This window comes from Populus alba, chromosome 16, assembly GCF_005239225.2.
Source record: "Populus alba chromosome 16, ASM523922v2, whole genome shotgun sequence".
Taxonomy (NCBI): Eukaryota; Viridiplantae; Streptophyta; class Magnoliopsida; order Malpighiales; family Salicaceae; genus Populus; species Populus alba.
This window is the reverse complement of record NC_133299.1, coordinates 2,878,110-2,895,741: the sequence shown is the minus strand read 5'-3', so window position 1 is coordinate 2,895,741 and position 17,632 is coordinate 2,878,110. Positions and strand designations below refer to the sequence as shown.

General features: G+C 33.9%; 2 protein-coding genes across 3 annotated transcripts; both read left to right on the top strand.

Moving 5' to 3' along the window:
• Window positions 1-267: 267 nt before the first annotated feature.
• LOC118033301 (uncharacterized) lies at window positions 268-10,297 on the top strand. Its single transcript, XM_035038231.2, has 16 exons — window positions 268-648; window positions 994-1,092; window positions 1,197-1,288; window positions 1,482-1,582; window positions 2,982-3,072; window positions 3,842-3,900; window positions 4,009-4,129; window positions 4,674-4,742; window positions 5,919-5,971; window positions 6,074-6,182; window positions 6,801-6,971; window positions 7,052-7,210; window positions 7,701-7,793; window positions 8,602-8,781; window positions 9,195-9,400; window positions 9,613-10,297. Exons 1-16 carry the CDS (start codon window positions 516-518, stop codon window positions 9,950-9,952), a joined length of 2,076 nt encoding a protein of 691 aa, XP_034894122.1. The 5' UTR covers window positions 268-515; the 3' UTR covers window positions 9,953-10,297.
• A 1,876-nt stretch (window positions 10,298-12,173) lies between these two features.
• LOC118033303 (transcription factor ORG2) lies at window positions 12,174-14,120 on the top strand. 2 transcript variants are annotated; one of them, XM_035038234.2, is made up of 3 exons: window positions 12,174-12,584; window positions 13,449-13,808; window positions 13,906-14,120. In XM_035038234.2, exons 1-3 carry the CDS (start codon window positions 12,279-12,281, stop codon window positions 14,029-14,031), a joined length of 792 nt encoding a protein of 263 aa, XP_034894125.1. In that variant the 5' UTR covers window positions 12,174-12,278; the 3' UTR covers window positions 14,032-14,120. The 2 variants fall into 2 exon arrangements, with proteins under 2 accessions (XP_034894125.1, XP_034894124.1); XM_035038233.2 differs by having other exon boundaries at window positions 13,446-13,808.
• The last annotated feature ends 3,512 nt before the right edge of the window (window positions 14,121-17,632 follow it).

Below are 17,632 nucleotides of genomic sequence, written 5' to 3'. Positions count from 1 at the left end.
TTTAGAGTTGAAACCAGAATCTTGATCCAGGATTGGAACATGCTGAGTTTTTTTTTTTTTAAAAGTAAAGAAAATAAAAAATCTAGGCAATTAAGTTAAAATAATGGGCTAGCCTGATATAATTTATTAATTTTTTTTAAATAATATTTTTTTAATAAAAACTAGAATCAATTAGATGATTTAGTAACTCGATCAAAATCTAAAATTTAGGTTCTGAACCGGGTCGACCACAGGCGAGTTTATAAACTATTGCCAAAACACCCACGTCAACAAAACCAAACATCCCTTATTTTAAAAACCGACTATCACCACGGCAAGAACCTAAAAAACCTGCAAGCCACCAGCAGCAGCAACCTCCATCTTCATTCAAGAAAGCAGTGCTTGCTAGCCGCCGTCACCGCCTCAAAAAGTTGCTTAAAACTAAAGCTAAAGTAGAAAAACACATAATTAAGCAAAAACTGTTTGATTGCGCAGTACTGGTTTAGCCCCAAAAGCAAAAGCTAAGAGGAGCAAAAATGGCAACGAAAGGTAGCGGATTGAAATCAACGTCGATAAATGGAGTCAAGATGTACATGGTTTCTTCACAGCAACGTAATCCTGCTTCTTGGGTTGGCTCCAAAAAGCAACGTCCTTCTCGCAAAGATAAAAGTACTCTCTTTTTTTTCTTTTTCTTTTTTGCTTTGAATTGTTGTTATTTATTAGCTTTCAAGTATATGTTTTGCATTGTATCTGTTAAACCCTAGCTTAAACCCTAAGTTTTATTATTGATTTACAATGAAGATTAAGGGTTTATGCAGCAGAGTGAATAATTTTTTTAAATTAGTTTACAATTTATGGAGTTTCAGATTCGAATACAAAAGAGGACATTGATTTTGTTCTGCTAACTGCTTGAAAAGTGAATAAACTGGGGCAGTGAGATTATTTTTAATTGATATTGGCACATTATTGATGACAAGTGTTTTTCGATGCTGAGTTTTTTGTTTTGTTTGTAAGATTATCAGCAAAAGATAGAGTTGGTTCAGGATTTAACATTTCCAACCGCTACGAGTAGAATTAAGGTGACCCCAGATGGAGAATTTCTTATTGCATCAGGTAAATGATCTTTTAGCCTTTTAGTTTTGTTTGTATGAGAATTTTTTTGAGGGGTAGTGGTTGTATCTGCAACATGGTTTGCTAATTATTCAACTAAAATGCAGGAATATACCCACCACAAATCAAAGTGTACGAGTTAAGAGAGTTCGCATTGAAGTTTGAAAGACACTTTGATTCTGAGATAATTGATTTTCAGGTTTTCTGAAGTTTTATTATACTGTTTTAATGAAAATATTTTTATGTATTTTACTCTTGATTGCATCGGCAACTGTCATGATCTTCACTTTGTGGCCATTTTGCAAGATTTAAGAGGAGGGGAGGGGGCATCAGAGTCTTACCATGATTTCTAGTGCACTAGTGAGGCAATAATTTTTTCATTTTTTGTGCAGATATTGGATGATGACTATTCAAAGCTTGCATTTTTATGTGCTGATCGTTCTGTTTGCCTGCATGCGAAATATGGGAAACACTACACTTTGCGAATTCCAAGGTTTAGATCAATGCTTTATCAGTATTTGTGCTTATGTTTCATGTTGTGCTTATTTAATGGTTGGTCCAATATGATGCCTAGAGGTAGAGGGGGTTCGAGGTCAGGAGGCAAGTAGTTGATTTAGCCTTTATTGGCATCTATTCTGATTTGTGTATTGCTTAGTTGATTTCTATGAACCATGATGAGAAGTGCGGAACAATCTTATCATTGTTGCTGACAGCATACCGAGGACTTCTGTTTGATGTGAAACTGAAAGAGGAAAGAGTTTTCTAAGCTCTGCCAAAAGTTGGAGTCTTTTTAGGTGATTCACAATCAATTAAAAGTACCGAACATTTTTGCTCATTGCATGGTGATGAAATAATCTTGAAGAATTTGAAACACACTGAAGCTTTCGAGAACTTAGAAAGCTTGTTTTGATGAAAGAACTAACCTGAAATTCTCGACTGAGACTAGATTGAAGGTAATGTGATTCTTGGGTAGTGCCCAATGTTTTAGTGAATAAGTTATTCATGGTTTGTACATGAGTGCCTTGGGAGATCATAGAGGGAAATACAGGTGAATATCCAACTAGGATAATGTTGAATTCATTGTTTGACTCTTACCCCCAAACCTTGTGGATTAATTTTACTACGCCTCGGTTGCAGTATGTAACTTTAGGTTGGAGTAATTTATGCTTTTAGATGAGAAGAGTTCACTCAAGAAACAAGAGGCTGGCTCTGTTTGCAGGAAGTGAAAGAAACAACAAGGCAAATAAGGGCAAGTTTGGTGTCGGCATGAGTCCCCTGCAGTGCTTAAGTCTCTTCCTTTTTAAATAAAAGATGTATCAATTGTGAAAAGAAAAGAAGTAAGATCACAAAAAGGAGAGTCAGTCAACCATCAATCTATCGGTGCAACATTTGCTAACTGAAAACAGTGGATAAGTCGGCGTTAAGCCTCCCTTAGCTAATTCATGTGCTTTCTCAATGGGTTCTTTGATATGACAGTTGAACATTTATTTAGGAATCATAATGCCAGGTCTAGGAAAACCACTTTTATTCAATTGATTACAGATTAGTAAGTCTACTTTTCAGTCATTTTTTTGAGCCTTAATTTGATATCCAGTTGCTCTTCTTGAGTTCTTTCCTTGGAATGGGTCACTTCTTTTCTAAGTGTCATCTCTTCTCAAAGGATTGGTTAAATAGTACCTGCGCCAATAATCCCTGATTAAGCATCTCTCAAATTGAACATAGCAAACTCTCTTTGCTGTAATTCTCTTCCTTTTTGTTGTTTCTTGGTATCTGATGGGTTGAGTTGCTATTGTGCTTTGAATACACAATGCACTCACTTGGCTGCATTATACAATTTCTCATTGGATCTATGTATTGTGAGTTACCTTTACACGTGTATCTGTGTTTTACAGAATGGGAAGGGATATGGCATATGATTGTTGGTCTTGTGACTTGCTCTGTGCTGCCTCATCTTCAGATTTATATCGGATTAATTTAGAAAAGGTATTCAATTGATTAATTTGCATCTTTCAATGTTAAATGAAAATTGCCACTTTTTTAAGTGATTTTCACCTTAAGCTTTTATTCTTAGTTGGAAACCTTTTTTTCTGTTCTGTTTACGCATATGAACCCTTATATTTTTTTTTGATGTGGAAACTAAGATCTTGTTATGTTGTGAGAGCATCTTATTTTTATACATGTCAATCTGAAGAAGTTTCAATCCCGAACAAGTTGGGATTAGGTTCATGTATCACCTTTTTCTCATAGTTTGCTTGTGAAGTTATTTGTTTATGCGTGTCCAAGAGATGGAGAGGATGGTCAAAGGAAATAAGAAAATTGGCTGTATCAGTCATTATCGTGTTTACTCAGCATGGAAAATAAATTAGAAAACCAAACATGGATCAATTGAGCCCCCCAAAATTAACTGATCAAGAAAATATGCGTGCGTGTTGAAAAAATGAAGAAACTTGTGGAGGATCTAATAATTACTGAAGACTCTTTTTTTCTATCAACGAATTGTTTGCATATATCTGCCATAATTTTGAAGAGAGAGGGGATGTGCGGGGTTCATCCTCCTTTCAAATTCATTCTAGATTGCATATCCTCATGTATTTCTAACCTAGTGTTAGTCCTGGAATTTTATCAACCACTTGTACCTCTTTTTGTTTGTGTATGTGGTGGCACTTATGCGAAGCATCTTGTCAACAATTTACTACTTAACTTGTTCTTCATGTTTATTGGTGCTGAAATTATTAACTTCTCTTATTCACAGGGGCAATTTCTCTCCCCCCTCAGAACACAATCACCAGGTCTAAATGTAGTTTGTCGGAGGTTGGTGGTGAATCTTATTGGAATTGTAAACAAAAGTTCTATGTGTGATATTTTTGCCTGTAAACCTTTGCTTAACCAAGACTGAGGTGGCTTTATCTTCAATTTCAGCAAGCTTCATGGGCTTGTTGCTTGTGGTGGTGATGATGGTGCTGTCGAATGTTTTGACATGAGAACAAAATCTTCAATTGGCAGAATTAATGCTGTTGAACATGGTGGGGATATTAACGAGGTAACTTTTTCTCTTTATTCATGTATTTGGAATCGATTTCTATTAATTTGGTTCTTATTGGTAAGATGGAAAGAAGATTTTCTTGCAATTGTTATGAATACATATTTGTAAAGATGTGAGAGTTAAATGTTGGCTCCAGTCTGCAGCTCATGCCTTGGTGAGACTGGATATCTGTTTCAAAACCAGGTTAGGTCTTTGGGTTTTTTTGAGTCAATAGCGGCTTAGGAGGGTTTTTGAGTCAGCTGTGGGCCTTTATTTTGTTTTTTACTTTCATTTTTTCCTCTGTCTTGATCTCTCTCCATCCTTCATTTTGTTGTCCAGGGGTGGGAAGGGAGTAAGGACATGGTAGTGGATATTTTGCAGTAGGAATTTGTTTTCATACGTTTTTCACTTTTAGATGAATAGCAAATGAGTAAACTATCTTGTAATTCTTACTTGCATTTATCATGAAGTTTACATTTCTGTGCAAATTTTGCATGGACTACATATCTCTTCTATCCTTATATTTTCATGAAAATGCTCTTAGTTTTGTCTCAATTTTTAGGAGGTCACTGCGTTAAAGTTTGATGAAGATGGGGGTTTCACCATGGCTGTTGGAAGCAGTGGTGGAAAGGTATGATGCTTTTCACAGCAAATCATGAGATTTCATCTGAATTTGTGATGAATTCATGTTTTCAACCTTATGCTGTTTTACATAGATCTCAGACATTGTATTTTTTTGGTGCTTGTTGACTTTACCTTAAGAAAGTGGGGATGTATTGGGAGGGATGGGTGGCCTGGTTATGAATATAAATAATATATATTCTATTTCTTTTTTCAAATTCTGTTTCAAAGGGATTTATGGTTTGGGCTTGGTAATCATTACAAAAGATATGGGGGCAGGATTCAGTCGGGTGAGTAGTCTCTTGAATTATACTAGGAATGTTGTATACCATTTATAGTATTAATGGAAGGTTCTCAAGGATGAACCAAGTGTCAATAATTGCAATAATATACTAGGGCAAGACCAATCACTAGTGTGTGCGTGTCTGGTGCAATATGTTACTGTGGCGCTAGAAAAACATAATGAAAATGAATTGATGCATGCTGGCAGTTTATTCACTGTGTTAAAACCCGGGCTTTCCAAACAGCACTTAAAGGGTGGAGGATGTAAAAACTTAACGCATCTTCAGCAAGATACCAAGCAGAATTCAGGTCTTCTTTTTTCTTTTGAGGGTTTGGTGGGGTGGTAATGTTTGTGGACTGATATGCTTGAAAGACCTTGCGCAGAATTACTAATGATGACTGACAATGAAGTGAGATAAGATAAACTGTAAGAAATAACCATTCTGTTAAGGACGTAGGAAATGAATTTGATACTTTAAGGTCTATGATTTGAAAGATAAACATCTTACTAAGGGAAGAAATGTAGAAATGCATTAAATAAAATATTTTCTAATATTTTACATAATTGAGTCTCCTATTGGACCAACACAAGTCAAGCAATCACCCTTTTCTTGTAAGTTGACAAAGTGGATACCTTGTATTTGTTGTGGCTCTTTTTTTTCCCTTTCCTTTTATATTTCTTTTCTAATAATATGTATGTATTTTACAGTAAAAAGATGATCTTTCAAAAAAATTTGGAAAAAATATCTTCAGGCGTTCCCTATTTCCTTTAGATGAACACTATTTCCTTTCAATGGTTGCAAATGTTTTCATGTATACATGCGTTTTTAGTCAATTTGCAGAGTCAATATGTCATTTGATATCACTATTGTACAAAGCAATCATAATCCTGTTCATTATGCAGGTGCTGCTCTATGACTTGAGATCCTCACATCCCATGCGAGTCAAGGACCATATGTAAGCCTTCCATACTCTATGGTTAATGTGTTTCTGAATATTTATTATCCTTCTTTTTTCTTTGGCCTATTGCAGCTTTGAAACTCTGTTATTATTATGCAGGTATGGCAGTGCAATATTGGACATCAAGTGGCATCGTACTCTTAATTCTGAAAGACAGAAGCTTATTACCACAGATAAACATGTTGTTAGAATATGGGACCCTGAGACGGTGAAGACTAACCCACCTTTTCTCCTAGCTTTTTTATTCACCCCATGAGAAAGTGGGCATGATTCTTTCTAGGCTTGACTTAAATTTAACTGATAACTAGGCCATCATGGTTTTATTTTCCAAGTGGATGATGTTCTGTAAGATCATCATTTGCCTCTACAAGGTTTTTCTTTTTAATTTTTCCCTTCTCACTTGTTAAAAGAAATTTTTTTTGCTGTGCTATGAGCTTGCTTGTATTCAAATCTGAACTTGACTCCTCAAAAGAACAAAAATAAAAAAGTTAGAAAGTGTCTGAGTTTGTGATACATCAATTACTGACTATACTGATGAATGATAGTGGCAAGTTGGAGATTTGAAATTTTATATATGCACCCAAGAAAAAGTAGAAACCATCTTCATGGTCTCATTGTTGTTGAGAGGTGCATGCAGCATGAAAAAAGTATGGTGTCACAACTTATGATTCTTGAAACCGTCCAAATAAAGTGCGAATATCTTCTGGAAGTCAGTTAAAATATTTCCTACCATCGTGCTGAATCCCCGTTTCCCTCAATTGACAGTGAGAAAGTGATTTCCTTGCTAATCTTTTGGCTTTTATTGATGTATTTTCATTCTGTTCAGGGAGATGGCATGACAAGCATTGAACCTACTGCTGGAACAATAAATGATATATGTGTTTTCAGTAAAAGCGGCTTAATGTTCCTGGCACTGGACTGCAGCCAGATACCATCTTACTTTATACCTTCTCTGGGACCTGCTCCAAAGTGGTTGCCTAGTATCGAAAATCTAACGGTTTGGCTTTAAGTTTTCATTGATCTTTGGTACTAGGATGTTTCTGTTACAGTGCTGATGCTGTTTTTTTGTTTCTTCAGGAAGAGATGGAGGAGGATGCGCAAACAACCATATATGATAATTTCAAATTTTTGACAAAAGAAGATCTTGAGAAATTGAACTTGACAAGTCTGATTGGCACCAATCTTCTAAGAGCCTCTATGCATGGTTTCTTTATTGATTATAAATTATATAAGAAGGTGAATATGGTCACATACATGCTCTTTTTGTGTTATATGTGGAACATTGTTTTAGGAAAGTTGATTGTTAAATGCATTAATGATTGACAAACGTTATATATCGAGAGCTGAATAACAGTTTGAGTGCCAAAACAAAGAAATACAAGGAAGCACAAGCATTAGGTCAGAGTTTCAGACATCTTTACAAATTTCAGAAAAGAGCTAGCCTCTCTCTGTTTCTTTTTCCTGCTTTGTGTTTTTATCCAAAATCAAGTGATGTCATAATTTTTTTCTCTAATGACTTCCAATTTTAAAAGTCTAGGGGATCAATTGGCAACAACATCTATCTTTTAAGGTGTCTACTTTTGTAACTAAAGGCTTTTCCAAGTTAACTCTATCTGGGCTTAGTTGAGCTATGATTGAAACATCTACTAGTGAAGCTGTAACCACTAATTTTATTATTATTATTTTTTAATGATTTTTTCGTTTACTCATGCATATTTTTATGCAGGCAAAACAATACACGGAACCGTTTGAATATGAAACTTACAGAGAGCAGCAGACGCAGAAGAAATTGGAAGAACAATTTGTGTCTCGGATTACAGTGAGAACTTAAATAACAAATAACTTCTCTCTATTGTTTACTTCTGGCATCCCATCACCCAGTTAGGAGATTTTTTTCTTACTGCACATTATTGTGTGCGCACATGTGCATGAGCTCGTGAGTGTGCTTTGTCCTCGACCTGCATGCAATATTTAGTCTGCTTTGACTGTCTCCAACCTCTAACCTCAAGAATTCTTCAAGGAAGTCACATGCTTTGTCCTAGACCTCCATGCAAATTTTCTAATTGATTTTTCTGGTTTCTCCTAAGATGGGATTGCTTGTGTTATTTAAGTGTTATGACATGGTGAAGCTGGTTTATCTTTTATTCCCTAGCATTCTCTTCTTGACACAAGGTAGATAATTTCTTGACTTAAATGTTCCATTTTTTTATGATCGACTTAAATGTATTATTGATAATACCCATTGATCATATAAAAGGAGGTACCAACATTGTAACACTGCTCCATTTAGTGATGATGCCATTTGGCATGTTGGCTTATGCAATGAGTGGCTATACTGCTAGACACCGTAGATCCTTCATTAAAGATGACTGGATAAGTGAAATGGGTTGTTTTGCTTATAAAATTTTCTTTTTGTCCATTTACAGTTTATATTGGAATGTGGATTCTCCCTCTCCCTTTCTCTCACAAACATGTGTACTTCAGAGCGATCGATAACTAAATTGTTAACCATTGAAAATGAATTTACTTGTTTAAAGCCTGGCATATTTATCAGGGTTGGTATTGGATGCAATGGGGCTGTTTCTAGTTTTACCTGATTAAATTCTCACAATATATTGTTCCTGCAGATTCCAAAAAAATTGCCAAAGGTTAACCGTAAACTTGCAGCCAGTGTCATTGAAAAAGAAGCTGAAATTGAACAGATCGAGGATGATAAAAACGAGACCAAGAAAGCATCAAGGAAAAAGAAAGGACTTGGACCTGAGATTTTTGAAGATGAGAGATTTAAAGCACTTTTTGAAGATAAGGTATTATTACAAATTTGCAGTTCTAATGGTTGGTATTTGTTCTGGTGTTCATGGTGACCTACTCATAGCATAAAAGTGGCTAATGTTTATCAAGTAATCATAGCTTCATGAAGCTCTGAAAAGGACTTACTGTCGAATACCACTAGAATTTGGTGATCTCAAGGAAAAACAATCTACTTTTTAACCACTGATTTCTCATAGCTTGAAATTGATTTGTGGCAAAAGTCTAATTTCTTTCTTCAAAGAAATGCCACCCCAATGTTGCCTGAGAATTATAACTCATTTATTTAGTCTGTCATATCTTATATAACAGCAGCCTGTTTATTTGCCACTCGTTTCATTTTGGTTTCTTGTTCTTTCGAGGCTCTTACCAGACATTGTACATCCTCCTTTCCAATATTACTTTTGTACAGGACTTTGAAATTGATGAGAATTCAAAAGAGTATTTGGCTTTACATCCCATGGCTTCCATGAAGCAACCTTCTTTGGTGGCAGAGCATTTTGAACTTCTGACGGAGGATGAAGATCAGAGCTTGAGTGATTCTGATAACTCGGCTGCATCTCAGTCATCTGGAGATGAACACAGCAATGAAAATAGAAAATTAAAAAAGAAACCAAGGTAACTTTAACCTCTGTTTTGTGTGGTTATGGTGCTTGTGATCTTCAGAGGGAATAACTGCTTTCAGCATTGTGGTTGCATGAACAGTTGTGTATGGATGCATGCACATGCATGCTTGTAGGGTAAATGAATAAGCTAGGGTTCTATAACCAAATTTTCAAAAGAATTTGTTGCTTCTATTTTACTGATTCTGTTTTTACTAAAATCTCTAGATTATATGAAGTAAAGGATGAGAGGCATGCCGAGGCATTCTGGAACCGAGAATCTCTTGCAGATGAGGACTCTCTTCCTCTGGGAGAGAGAGCTGCAGCTCTTGGAGATAATCTGATGACCTCTGCCCGAAATAACATAAAGTTTGGACCAGGAGGATCTCGTGAAATTTCCTTCAATACACGAAGCTCAGCAACGTACAAAGAGGATGGGGAGGACAAAGACATGCAGCGTGAGAAGAGGAGGGGAATCCAGTCATTAGGGCTGAAGTCAGCCAGATCAGGGTTTAGAGGTAATAGAAGAGGAGGAAGTAGGGGGAGGGGTAGAAGAGGCCGGCACTGAACATCTTGCATTCAGATAAGCGATAACTCATTGAGCTGGCGGCGTTTGTACAATGAAATTATTGTAGGGAATGTAGCTGTTGAGATTTTGGAAGGTGATCTGGACTACGAGTGCAATCACGAGAGTGAGCTGCCGGCATTTTGTACAATGAAATTATTCTAGGGAATGTAGTTTGGAGATTTCGATGTTGATTTTTGTTTTCACACTTCTGTATCGAGAAAAAAAACTCCATGGAAGAATGTGTCTTCTTTTCTCCTCTCTGGAGGTGCAATTTTGTTTTGAGAGTTTTGCAACCTGAACTGTATTTTTTTTAACCTACTGAAGAAATCTGCCTTTCCTCTTTCAGTTTCAGCTTGGTAAAGATGAAGAAAACACAGATAGTAATCGGTGTAGGGGCGACATTGCCTGGAATGGGTGCTGATAAAAATAATCGTATCCATGTTTTCTTTTTCGGTTTTTGATGATTTTCATTCATCGCGGTGGGATTGGGAGTGCTTTAGCCGTCAGTCTTTAGTGACTTTCGTCGCTAAAAATCCCCACCTCGCATAAACTGTCGCCAAAGGGGCATAAATACAATGTTTTTAGTGACTTTCGTCGCTAAAAATACTATGCATCGAGGAGGTTGAACTTCAATTTCTTTGGGTCATTAATCAAAGACATTGCCTTTGCGCCACCATTAGAAAAGACCAAACGAATAGTATCTAGAATTTGCCTCTTTCTAGATGGTATGGGACTATGGGGCTTAAATTTCCACTAGCTACAGTATGATTTTATATATCAAGACGATGTTTACATGAATCTCTACTTCTAAGATCACTTATTTGGGCCTTACAAGATTTCTACAAACCTTGACTTTGCGATAGCCAGAAGTCTTGGATTGTATCATTAAAATAATGTCCTTCAAATTCTTCAGAATCCTTGTCTTGGAAATGAGAAGGCTCCCTGCCTCCATGCGACAAGCTCATGCACATGAATAATATATTGGGCAAGCTCGTGCTTTGGAGAAACAAATGTCTCAAAGGACTCATGCATGCCTTGCACAGAGCACAAGCACCTTATGGGGTCAACCCTTGGAACACAAGCTATCAGGAGGCAAGAAAAAACAATGGAAAAACTGGCATCACTGTTATACATGTGGATAGGATAGATGTTGTTTCTATAATATATTAGGTTCCTTTTGTATTAAATAACGAAGAGAGGAAGTAGAGGATATGTCATTCATGACTTCACCAATTCCCACATATATTTGTTTATTGGTTCGTGAGATCATCAATTTAACATTGATTTGTTCTTCCATTTAGGTTTGGTAATTACCTTTTACCTTTATCCTATTATATGTAATGTAAGTATAAACTATATATAGTTCGAGAACAGCACCTTTCTTCCCCCCATCAACCTGTTCAAATTTTAAGTTTTTTTTACGAGATTTTCCATCCATAATTCTGTAGTAAAATAATCATATACAGAATATTAGTATAAATACTAATAAAAAATTTCATTGATAAAACTATTAAATTTAATAGTGAAATGAACCAACTAGTTATATTTATATTATCAATAAAAAAAAAACCAACTCAATCTCAAAACTTAATTATTAATTAGGTGAAACTTCAATATATAATTTATATTATTTTTTAAAATACCTCTTAAAATTTTTCGAGTTTAAAATTTACACCAACCCATCCAATTTTGTACTACCAAATAATTTTAATGAGAGAAAAGAATGATGCCGTATTAAAGCTATTATATATATAACCATCCCTTTTTTATTTGTTGGGATTATTATTGTTGGGTGGTTTTGGGCTAATTTCCCCTCAAAAGCTAACTCATGAGAGGTGAGGTTTTCGCTAACATTTATAAATTATCAGCTATAACCCAACAATCTCCCCCTCACACATTGGACATTGGATTACATCCCATTTCTCGCTCTGATTGGAGAGTCTATACTTGTAGACAGACATGGACTCTGACAAAGATGGAGGTAATAGACCCGAAAGCACCCAGCAATTATACATAATATCTTGGCGTGCTGGCCACATTGTGAAATTTTAGGTAAATAACAGAGGAGCACGCCATAAAAACAGGCTATAGAAACTAGGTAGAATGTCATTATCTTTATCTTTTTCTATAATATAAAGTATCAATTAACACAATCCAGGGCATTATTTTTTAATGATTTTTCGTCCATATATATAGCAACAAATGATGGGTTATCTGTGTGTGTGTATGTGCGTTTGTGGTGTGAGTTTTTTGACAAGTAAAGTCATCATCTACCATCTCACTTGCTTAGCAAACAAAGTTTTAAAAACCCTCAAACTAATCCACAATGTTGGAAGAATTATCTCCTGTCAGTTTGTTCTCAACATTTGGATGGCCCTTGGAGGAAACCATAAGCCATGAACAGTACAGCTTTAGAGATGGTGAAACTCAAGAGTCATTCACTCACTTCCCTCCATCTCAGCCAGATGTAAGACAGCTTGATCGCTCCACCTCATTCACGGCCCACAGTGGAAGCGGTGACCCTACCATGGCTAAGAAGCTTAACCACAACGCTAGCGAACGTGACCGTCGCAAGAAGATCAACAGTTTGTATTCTTCACTCCGTTCACTACTTCCTTCAGCCGATCAAAGGGTATAGTTCTCGGTTAACCCTCAATATTCTTGCTCTTTAATTCTCTTTACTAGCTTTTACCCCGGGATCGCGCCATTGATCCTGCACAATATTGTAGCTCAATCGGAATCCATAACACTCTTATTGTAAGAGGTTTCGGATTCAAACCTTCTTAATTATAACTATCAAAATCATCTCAATTTGAGAGACTAAATTATTATAAGTTGAATTTGAAACTTACATATTTTCACTATCAAATTATATTTAATTTTTTTATTAGATAAAATAGAAGTCGGAAGATTTAAACTTTTAATCTCTTAATCATTAAAGTTCTAGTACCATATTAAAAAAAAATCATTTTAATTTAAGAACTTAAATAATTAAATAAGGTTATAAGAATAATTTATATTACTTTTTAAAGGTAAGTAGCTCAGTTGATAATAATCAAGTGGTAAGAAGTGAAAGAGAGTATATTTCTAATTCAAATTCTACTACTTGTATTTTTCAATCAACATAGAAGTATTTAATCGATTAAAAATCTCAAGTTGACAAGTTTTTCCTCGTAGTTTGGCTCTTGAAAGTAATTGTTTACCTGTAAATTATGCTTGTCTAATAGTGTGTTCATGATATGAAAAAACAAGAAAAAAAACTAGCTAGCCCAAATTAGATTTTTTCTTAGTGTATGCAAACATGATTTGAATTTTTTTCCCGAGATATCTTAAATTTGTAACTTCTTGAGAGGCTAATTAGTTAATGAAAATACTTGGTAAAGTTTAGTTCAAAGAGGAGGGTTTTAATAAAACAAAGTCACAAGTTTTTCTCTAAGAGGAGGACATCATATTCTAAGGTCTTAATTTTGATTTTTGTGATGATACTCTCCAGAAGAAATTAAGCATACCGTATACAGTTTCACGTGTGCTTGAATACATACCAGAACTTCAACAACAAGTGGAGAGACGGATTCAAAGGAAGGAGGAGCTTCTATCGAAGTTATCCAGGCAAGCTGACGATTTAACTCATCAAGAAAATCAAAGAAAAGGCACCATGCATAGCTCTTTATCATCGGTATCGGCGAGCCGGCTCAGTGACAGGGAAGTTGTCATTCAAATCTCAACTAAAAAGCTCCATAGACGTCCATTAATGTCAGAAATCTTGGTTAATTTAGAGGAGGCTGGGCTTCTTCTAATAAATTCTTCTTCCTTCGAGTCCTTTGGAGGCAGAGTCTTCTATAATTTACACCTTCAGGTATCATAAATTTTGCTTTTTTATTATCATATGTGTTCGTTTGTTATTGTCCTTCCCAGAGTTTAGGTTTTAATGTTTATTTTGTGGGACTCTACAGGCCATGGAAGGAACTTACACAGTAGAGTGCGAGGCCTTGAATGAGAGGCTCGTGTCCTTATGCGAGAAGAGGGAGTCATTGTTTCCATTAAATTCAAGTTCTCCATATTCTAGCTGTATATTCTAGTTACATATGTACAAGAGTTTAAGATAATTTGTTTAGATACTGTCGCAAAAACCTTCTTAAGTATTTTATCTAAGACAATTTCGAAGATATAACCCTTAACGCATGATGTATTAATTTTTAACCAAAAAAAACTCTTCAGAATACTCGCTCAAAGTTTATATTAAAAAAATTAATATAGAGAATTAACGTTTTAACCACTATATAAACCCTTAATCTTGGTATAATTTGTTTTAGAATGATATTATTCTTATTTTATGGTAGGGGTAATCATTTTCGGTTCGATTTGGTTTTTATATAAAAAAACTAAACTGAAATTTTTTTTATTTTAAAAAAACCGAAACCGCTTCAAACCAATTGATTTCGGTTTGGTTTGGTTTTTTAGGAAAAAAACCGGTTCAAGCCGGCTAAACTCGATTTTTTTAATTTAGCTCGGTTTTTTTCGGTCTGACTTGGTTTTGGTTAAAAAAACAAAATCAAACTGGTCAGTTTTTTTCAAAATTTTAATCGATTTAATCGGTTTTTTTTCATGGTTCGGTTTTTTCAATTTTTTTTTATTTTCTCGGTTTAATCAGTTTTTTTTGCTCATCTCTACTCCATAGTTTGTTAATCTCACTCCATAATATACTATCATAGCTTAAATATATGAAAATGCCTTAATTATACTTTCCATAAATGATGGTAGCTAGAGTATTCATAAATAATGACATTTAATGTTAGCATTACATTTATATCTAGAAATAGAAATATAGTTAATAAAAAGTCTTGTTTTGTAATTAGGAAATTCAAATTTTTATCTCTCTTTTTTTTTTCTAATCATAACCTATCACCAAATTTAGTTTTATGTTATTTTCTCATTAAAATTTTTATTTTTAATTCAAGATATTATCTAGTAATAAAACAATTATTTTTAAAAATATAATACTGTAATTAAAATTATAAAAGCTTCAATTTATATAATATTTTTTTTATTTGAATTAATTTTGAATTTTAATAACAAAAAACCAATACTGTAATAATCTTGTTTATCTAAAAATAACATATTTCTTAATTACTAAGGGATAATGAAATCTACAAAGTGGGATTAACATTTTATGTTCAAGTCTATCGGCCTTGGTACTTGTACCAAACCCATCGTGCAGTGGGTTGAAGCTGACTCTTGGGCCGAGAAGAAATAGACTCCATTTTATATGTTGGCCCAAGGAGGCTTGAACAAATAATCTATTTTGGGCCTTTATGGGCTTAAAAGTGTGATAAAATTTGTTAGACAATAGCATAAATAAATAAACGAATAATTTGATGCTGGTGACGAATTAAGCTTGTCCTACTTTCTCCACGATAACACCGAAAGCTGTTTCACATTGCATTTTTATATGTGTATTTAAAAATTATTTTAATATATATTTTTTTTAAAAATTATTTTGAAAAGCATTCTACGTCAAGAATTCAAAAACACATTATGCATTGTCGTTGAATTTGAGGAGAAAAGCTACGGGTAATGGTGATTAAATTCCAATGATGTGATATTTGATAATACATATGATTTTCGAGGAGAAATATAAATATGATTTTCGATTTACAGCATTATTAATTTCCGAAGGTGATGGCAATTTCGGTGGTGTGATAAGTGATTCGAAAACAATTATATCATCATAGATGTAATACTTGAATATTCTGAAATTGACTTGAAAAAAAATCCAAGAATTTCTCATCTAAAAATACCTGTCAGCCCTAGCAAAAAAAATAAAAATAAAATAAAATCATCATGATTTACCTTATATAGTTGTTGAGATGTTTAATTCAGGTAATTCGCCCTTAAAAAGAAATAAAAGAAATGGGGATGCTATTACACTAGCAAATCCATGCACAGCTCAATCTATACTAAAATGCTACGGCTTAGGAAAGCTCCAATTTGCCGAATCAATGGATGATCTTGTATTGTCTAAAAGTAGCTACGATAAGTCTAGGTCACGACTTGGATTGAACTTCGGACAAGGCACTCAAAAGTTCTGTCTAAATGTCGCATGACTGCACAGAAGAAGTGAATCTATATTTCTAAAGGCGGTTTCAGCTTCGAATCATACAATTAAAACAGTAAAAGTAGACTTCCACAAAAATCAATTCAAACTAATAATTTAAATTTTTAAATAAAATTTCAAGATATTATTTATATTATTTTTTAATATATATTCTTAAATAAAAGCTCTGTATAAACTTGTACTATTTTGTACTTAATTTTTATCAAATAAATGAGAATATTAAAATTCAAATTCATAACCGCTTGATCATAAAGATTTTAATACCATATCAAAAATACTAATTTAATCTAATAACTTAAAATTTTAAGTAAGATTATAAAATATAATTTATATTATTTTATAATATATTTTAACTTATTTAATATTTAATTAAAACCACGATCTTCAAGCTCATTGTTTCAAGCTTGAACAAGTTGTAGCATGTAAAAAGAATTCATTTGATTTTCATCTTTCACTTTCTCTGTTGTTTTTCTTATTCTCTTTGTATTCTGTTCCCTCGGTTAATCATGAAAGGCATCCACAGGAGATGCATATAAATTCAATGATTTATCTTGATTGTGATTTGCTTAAAGAAAGAGATTTGTAACTTGCTTTGAAGATTAACTTTGGAAACCTCCAAGTAAGAACAAGATAATTAGGTGAGGCTACAAAAAAAACCTATGAAAACATTAAATACCCTGTTTAATTCATATCTTTTCACCCCTTTTAAAAAGTCTTAAAACCAGGAGTACATGTTGGTTTTTCTCCTCCATGCAAAAGCATATATACATATCCCTTCAAATCAGCCTGGTTGATTTGGAAAGCAATATCTTAATCTTATTTCAGAATAATATCTTTTAACATCATTTAATAACACTTTAAAAGTTTTGAATTGAAATAGGTTTTTTGATATAATATTAAATTTTTAATAGTTAAATAATTATAAATTTAAATTTCATTATTCACATTCTAATTAATAAAATTAAATATAAAATACTATGAGTTTGTGTAAGTTTTAAGTTCAAAAGGTTTTAAATTAAAAGTGTGCATCAGAGAATAATATAAATTATATTCTAAAACCTCATTTAATAATTTAAATTTTTAAATTAAAATAATTTTTTAATTAAATATAAATATACAAATAAATACAAAAGAGTTTTAACTTATCAGTGCGGTGCATGATCAAAAAGTCCGATTGAGTTGGCTAATTAATTAAGAAGGTCCATGTGATCTTTTCTTCCTTGCTATCGTGAGCGAAAACGAATCGAAGGCTAGTCAAAACCTTCCTCTATCTTAATTTCCTCGATCTAGGTTGGTGCAATTTTGCTTTTAGGTGGAGAGAGAGAAGAAGCATGTAATTGCACAGGTGCAAAAATATTATATAAATAATCAAATTGCAATATGATTTCAAATAAAGGGTCCTAGCTAGGCAGGAGATCAAGATTCATCGATAATCAATGTCTACTATTTTAATTGGGTTAAATATGCACACAAGCACAACACCCACCCACCCACCTGGCTAGCTAGAGGACTATGGATGTCATGGATCTTATGGCAACCCGAGCCATCCCTGTCCAATTTACATT

Coding starts and splice junctions, on each gene's coding strand:
- LOC118033303 (XM_035038233.2), top strand. CDS start 12,279: ATGTTGGAAGAATTATCTCCTGTCAGTTTGTTCTCAACATTTGGATGG. Junction 12,585..13,445: donor TTCCTTCAGCCGATCAAAGG/GTATAGTTCTCG, acceptor GATACTCTCCAG/AAGAAATTAAGCATACCGTA. Junction 13,809..13,905: donor TCTATAATTTACACCTTCAG/GTATCATAAATT, acceptor GGGACTCTACAG/GCCATGGAAGGAACTTACAC.
- LOC118033301 (XM_035038231.2), top strand. CDS start 516: ATGGCAACGAAAGGTAGCGGATTGAAATCAACGTCGATAAATGGAGTC. Junction 1,583..2,981: donor TACACTTTGCGAATTCCAAG/GTTTAGATCAAT, acceptor TGTGTTTTACAG/AATGGGAAGGGATATGGCAT. Junction 4,130..4,673: donor ATGGTGGGGATATTAACGAG/GTAACTTTTTCT, acceptor CTCAATTTTTAG/GAGGTCACTGCGTTAAAGTT.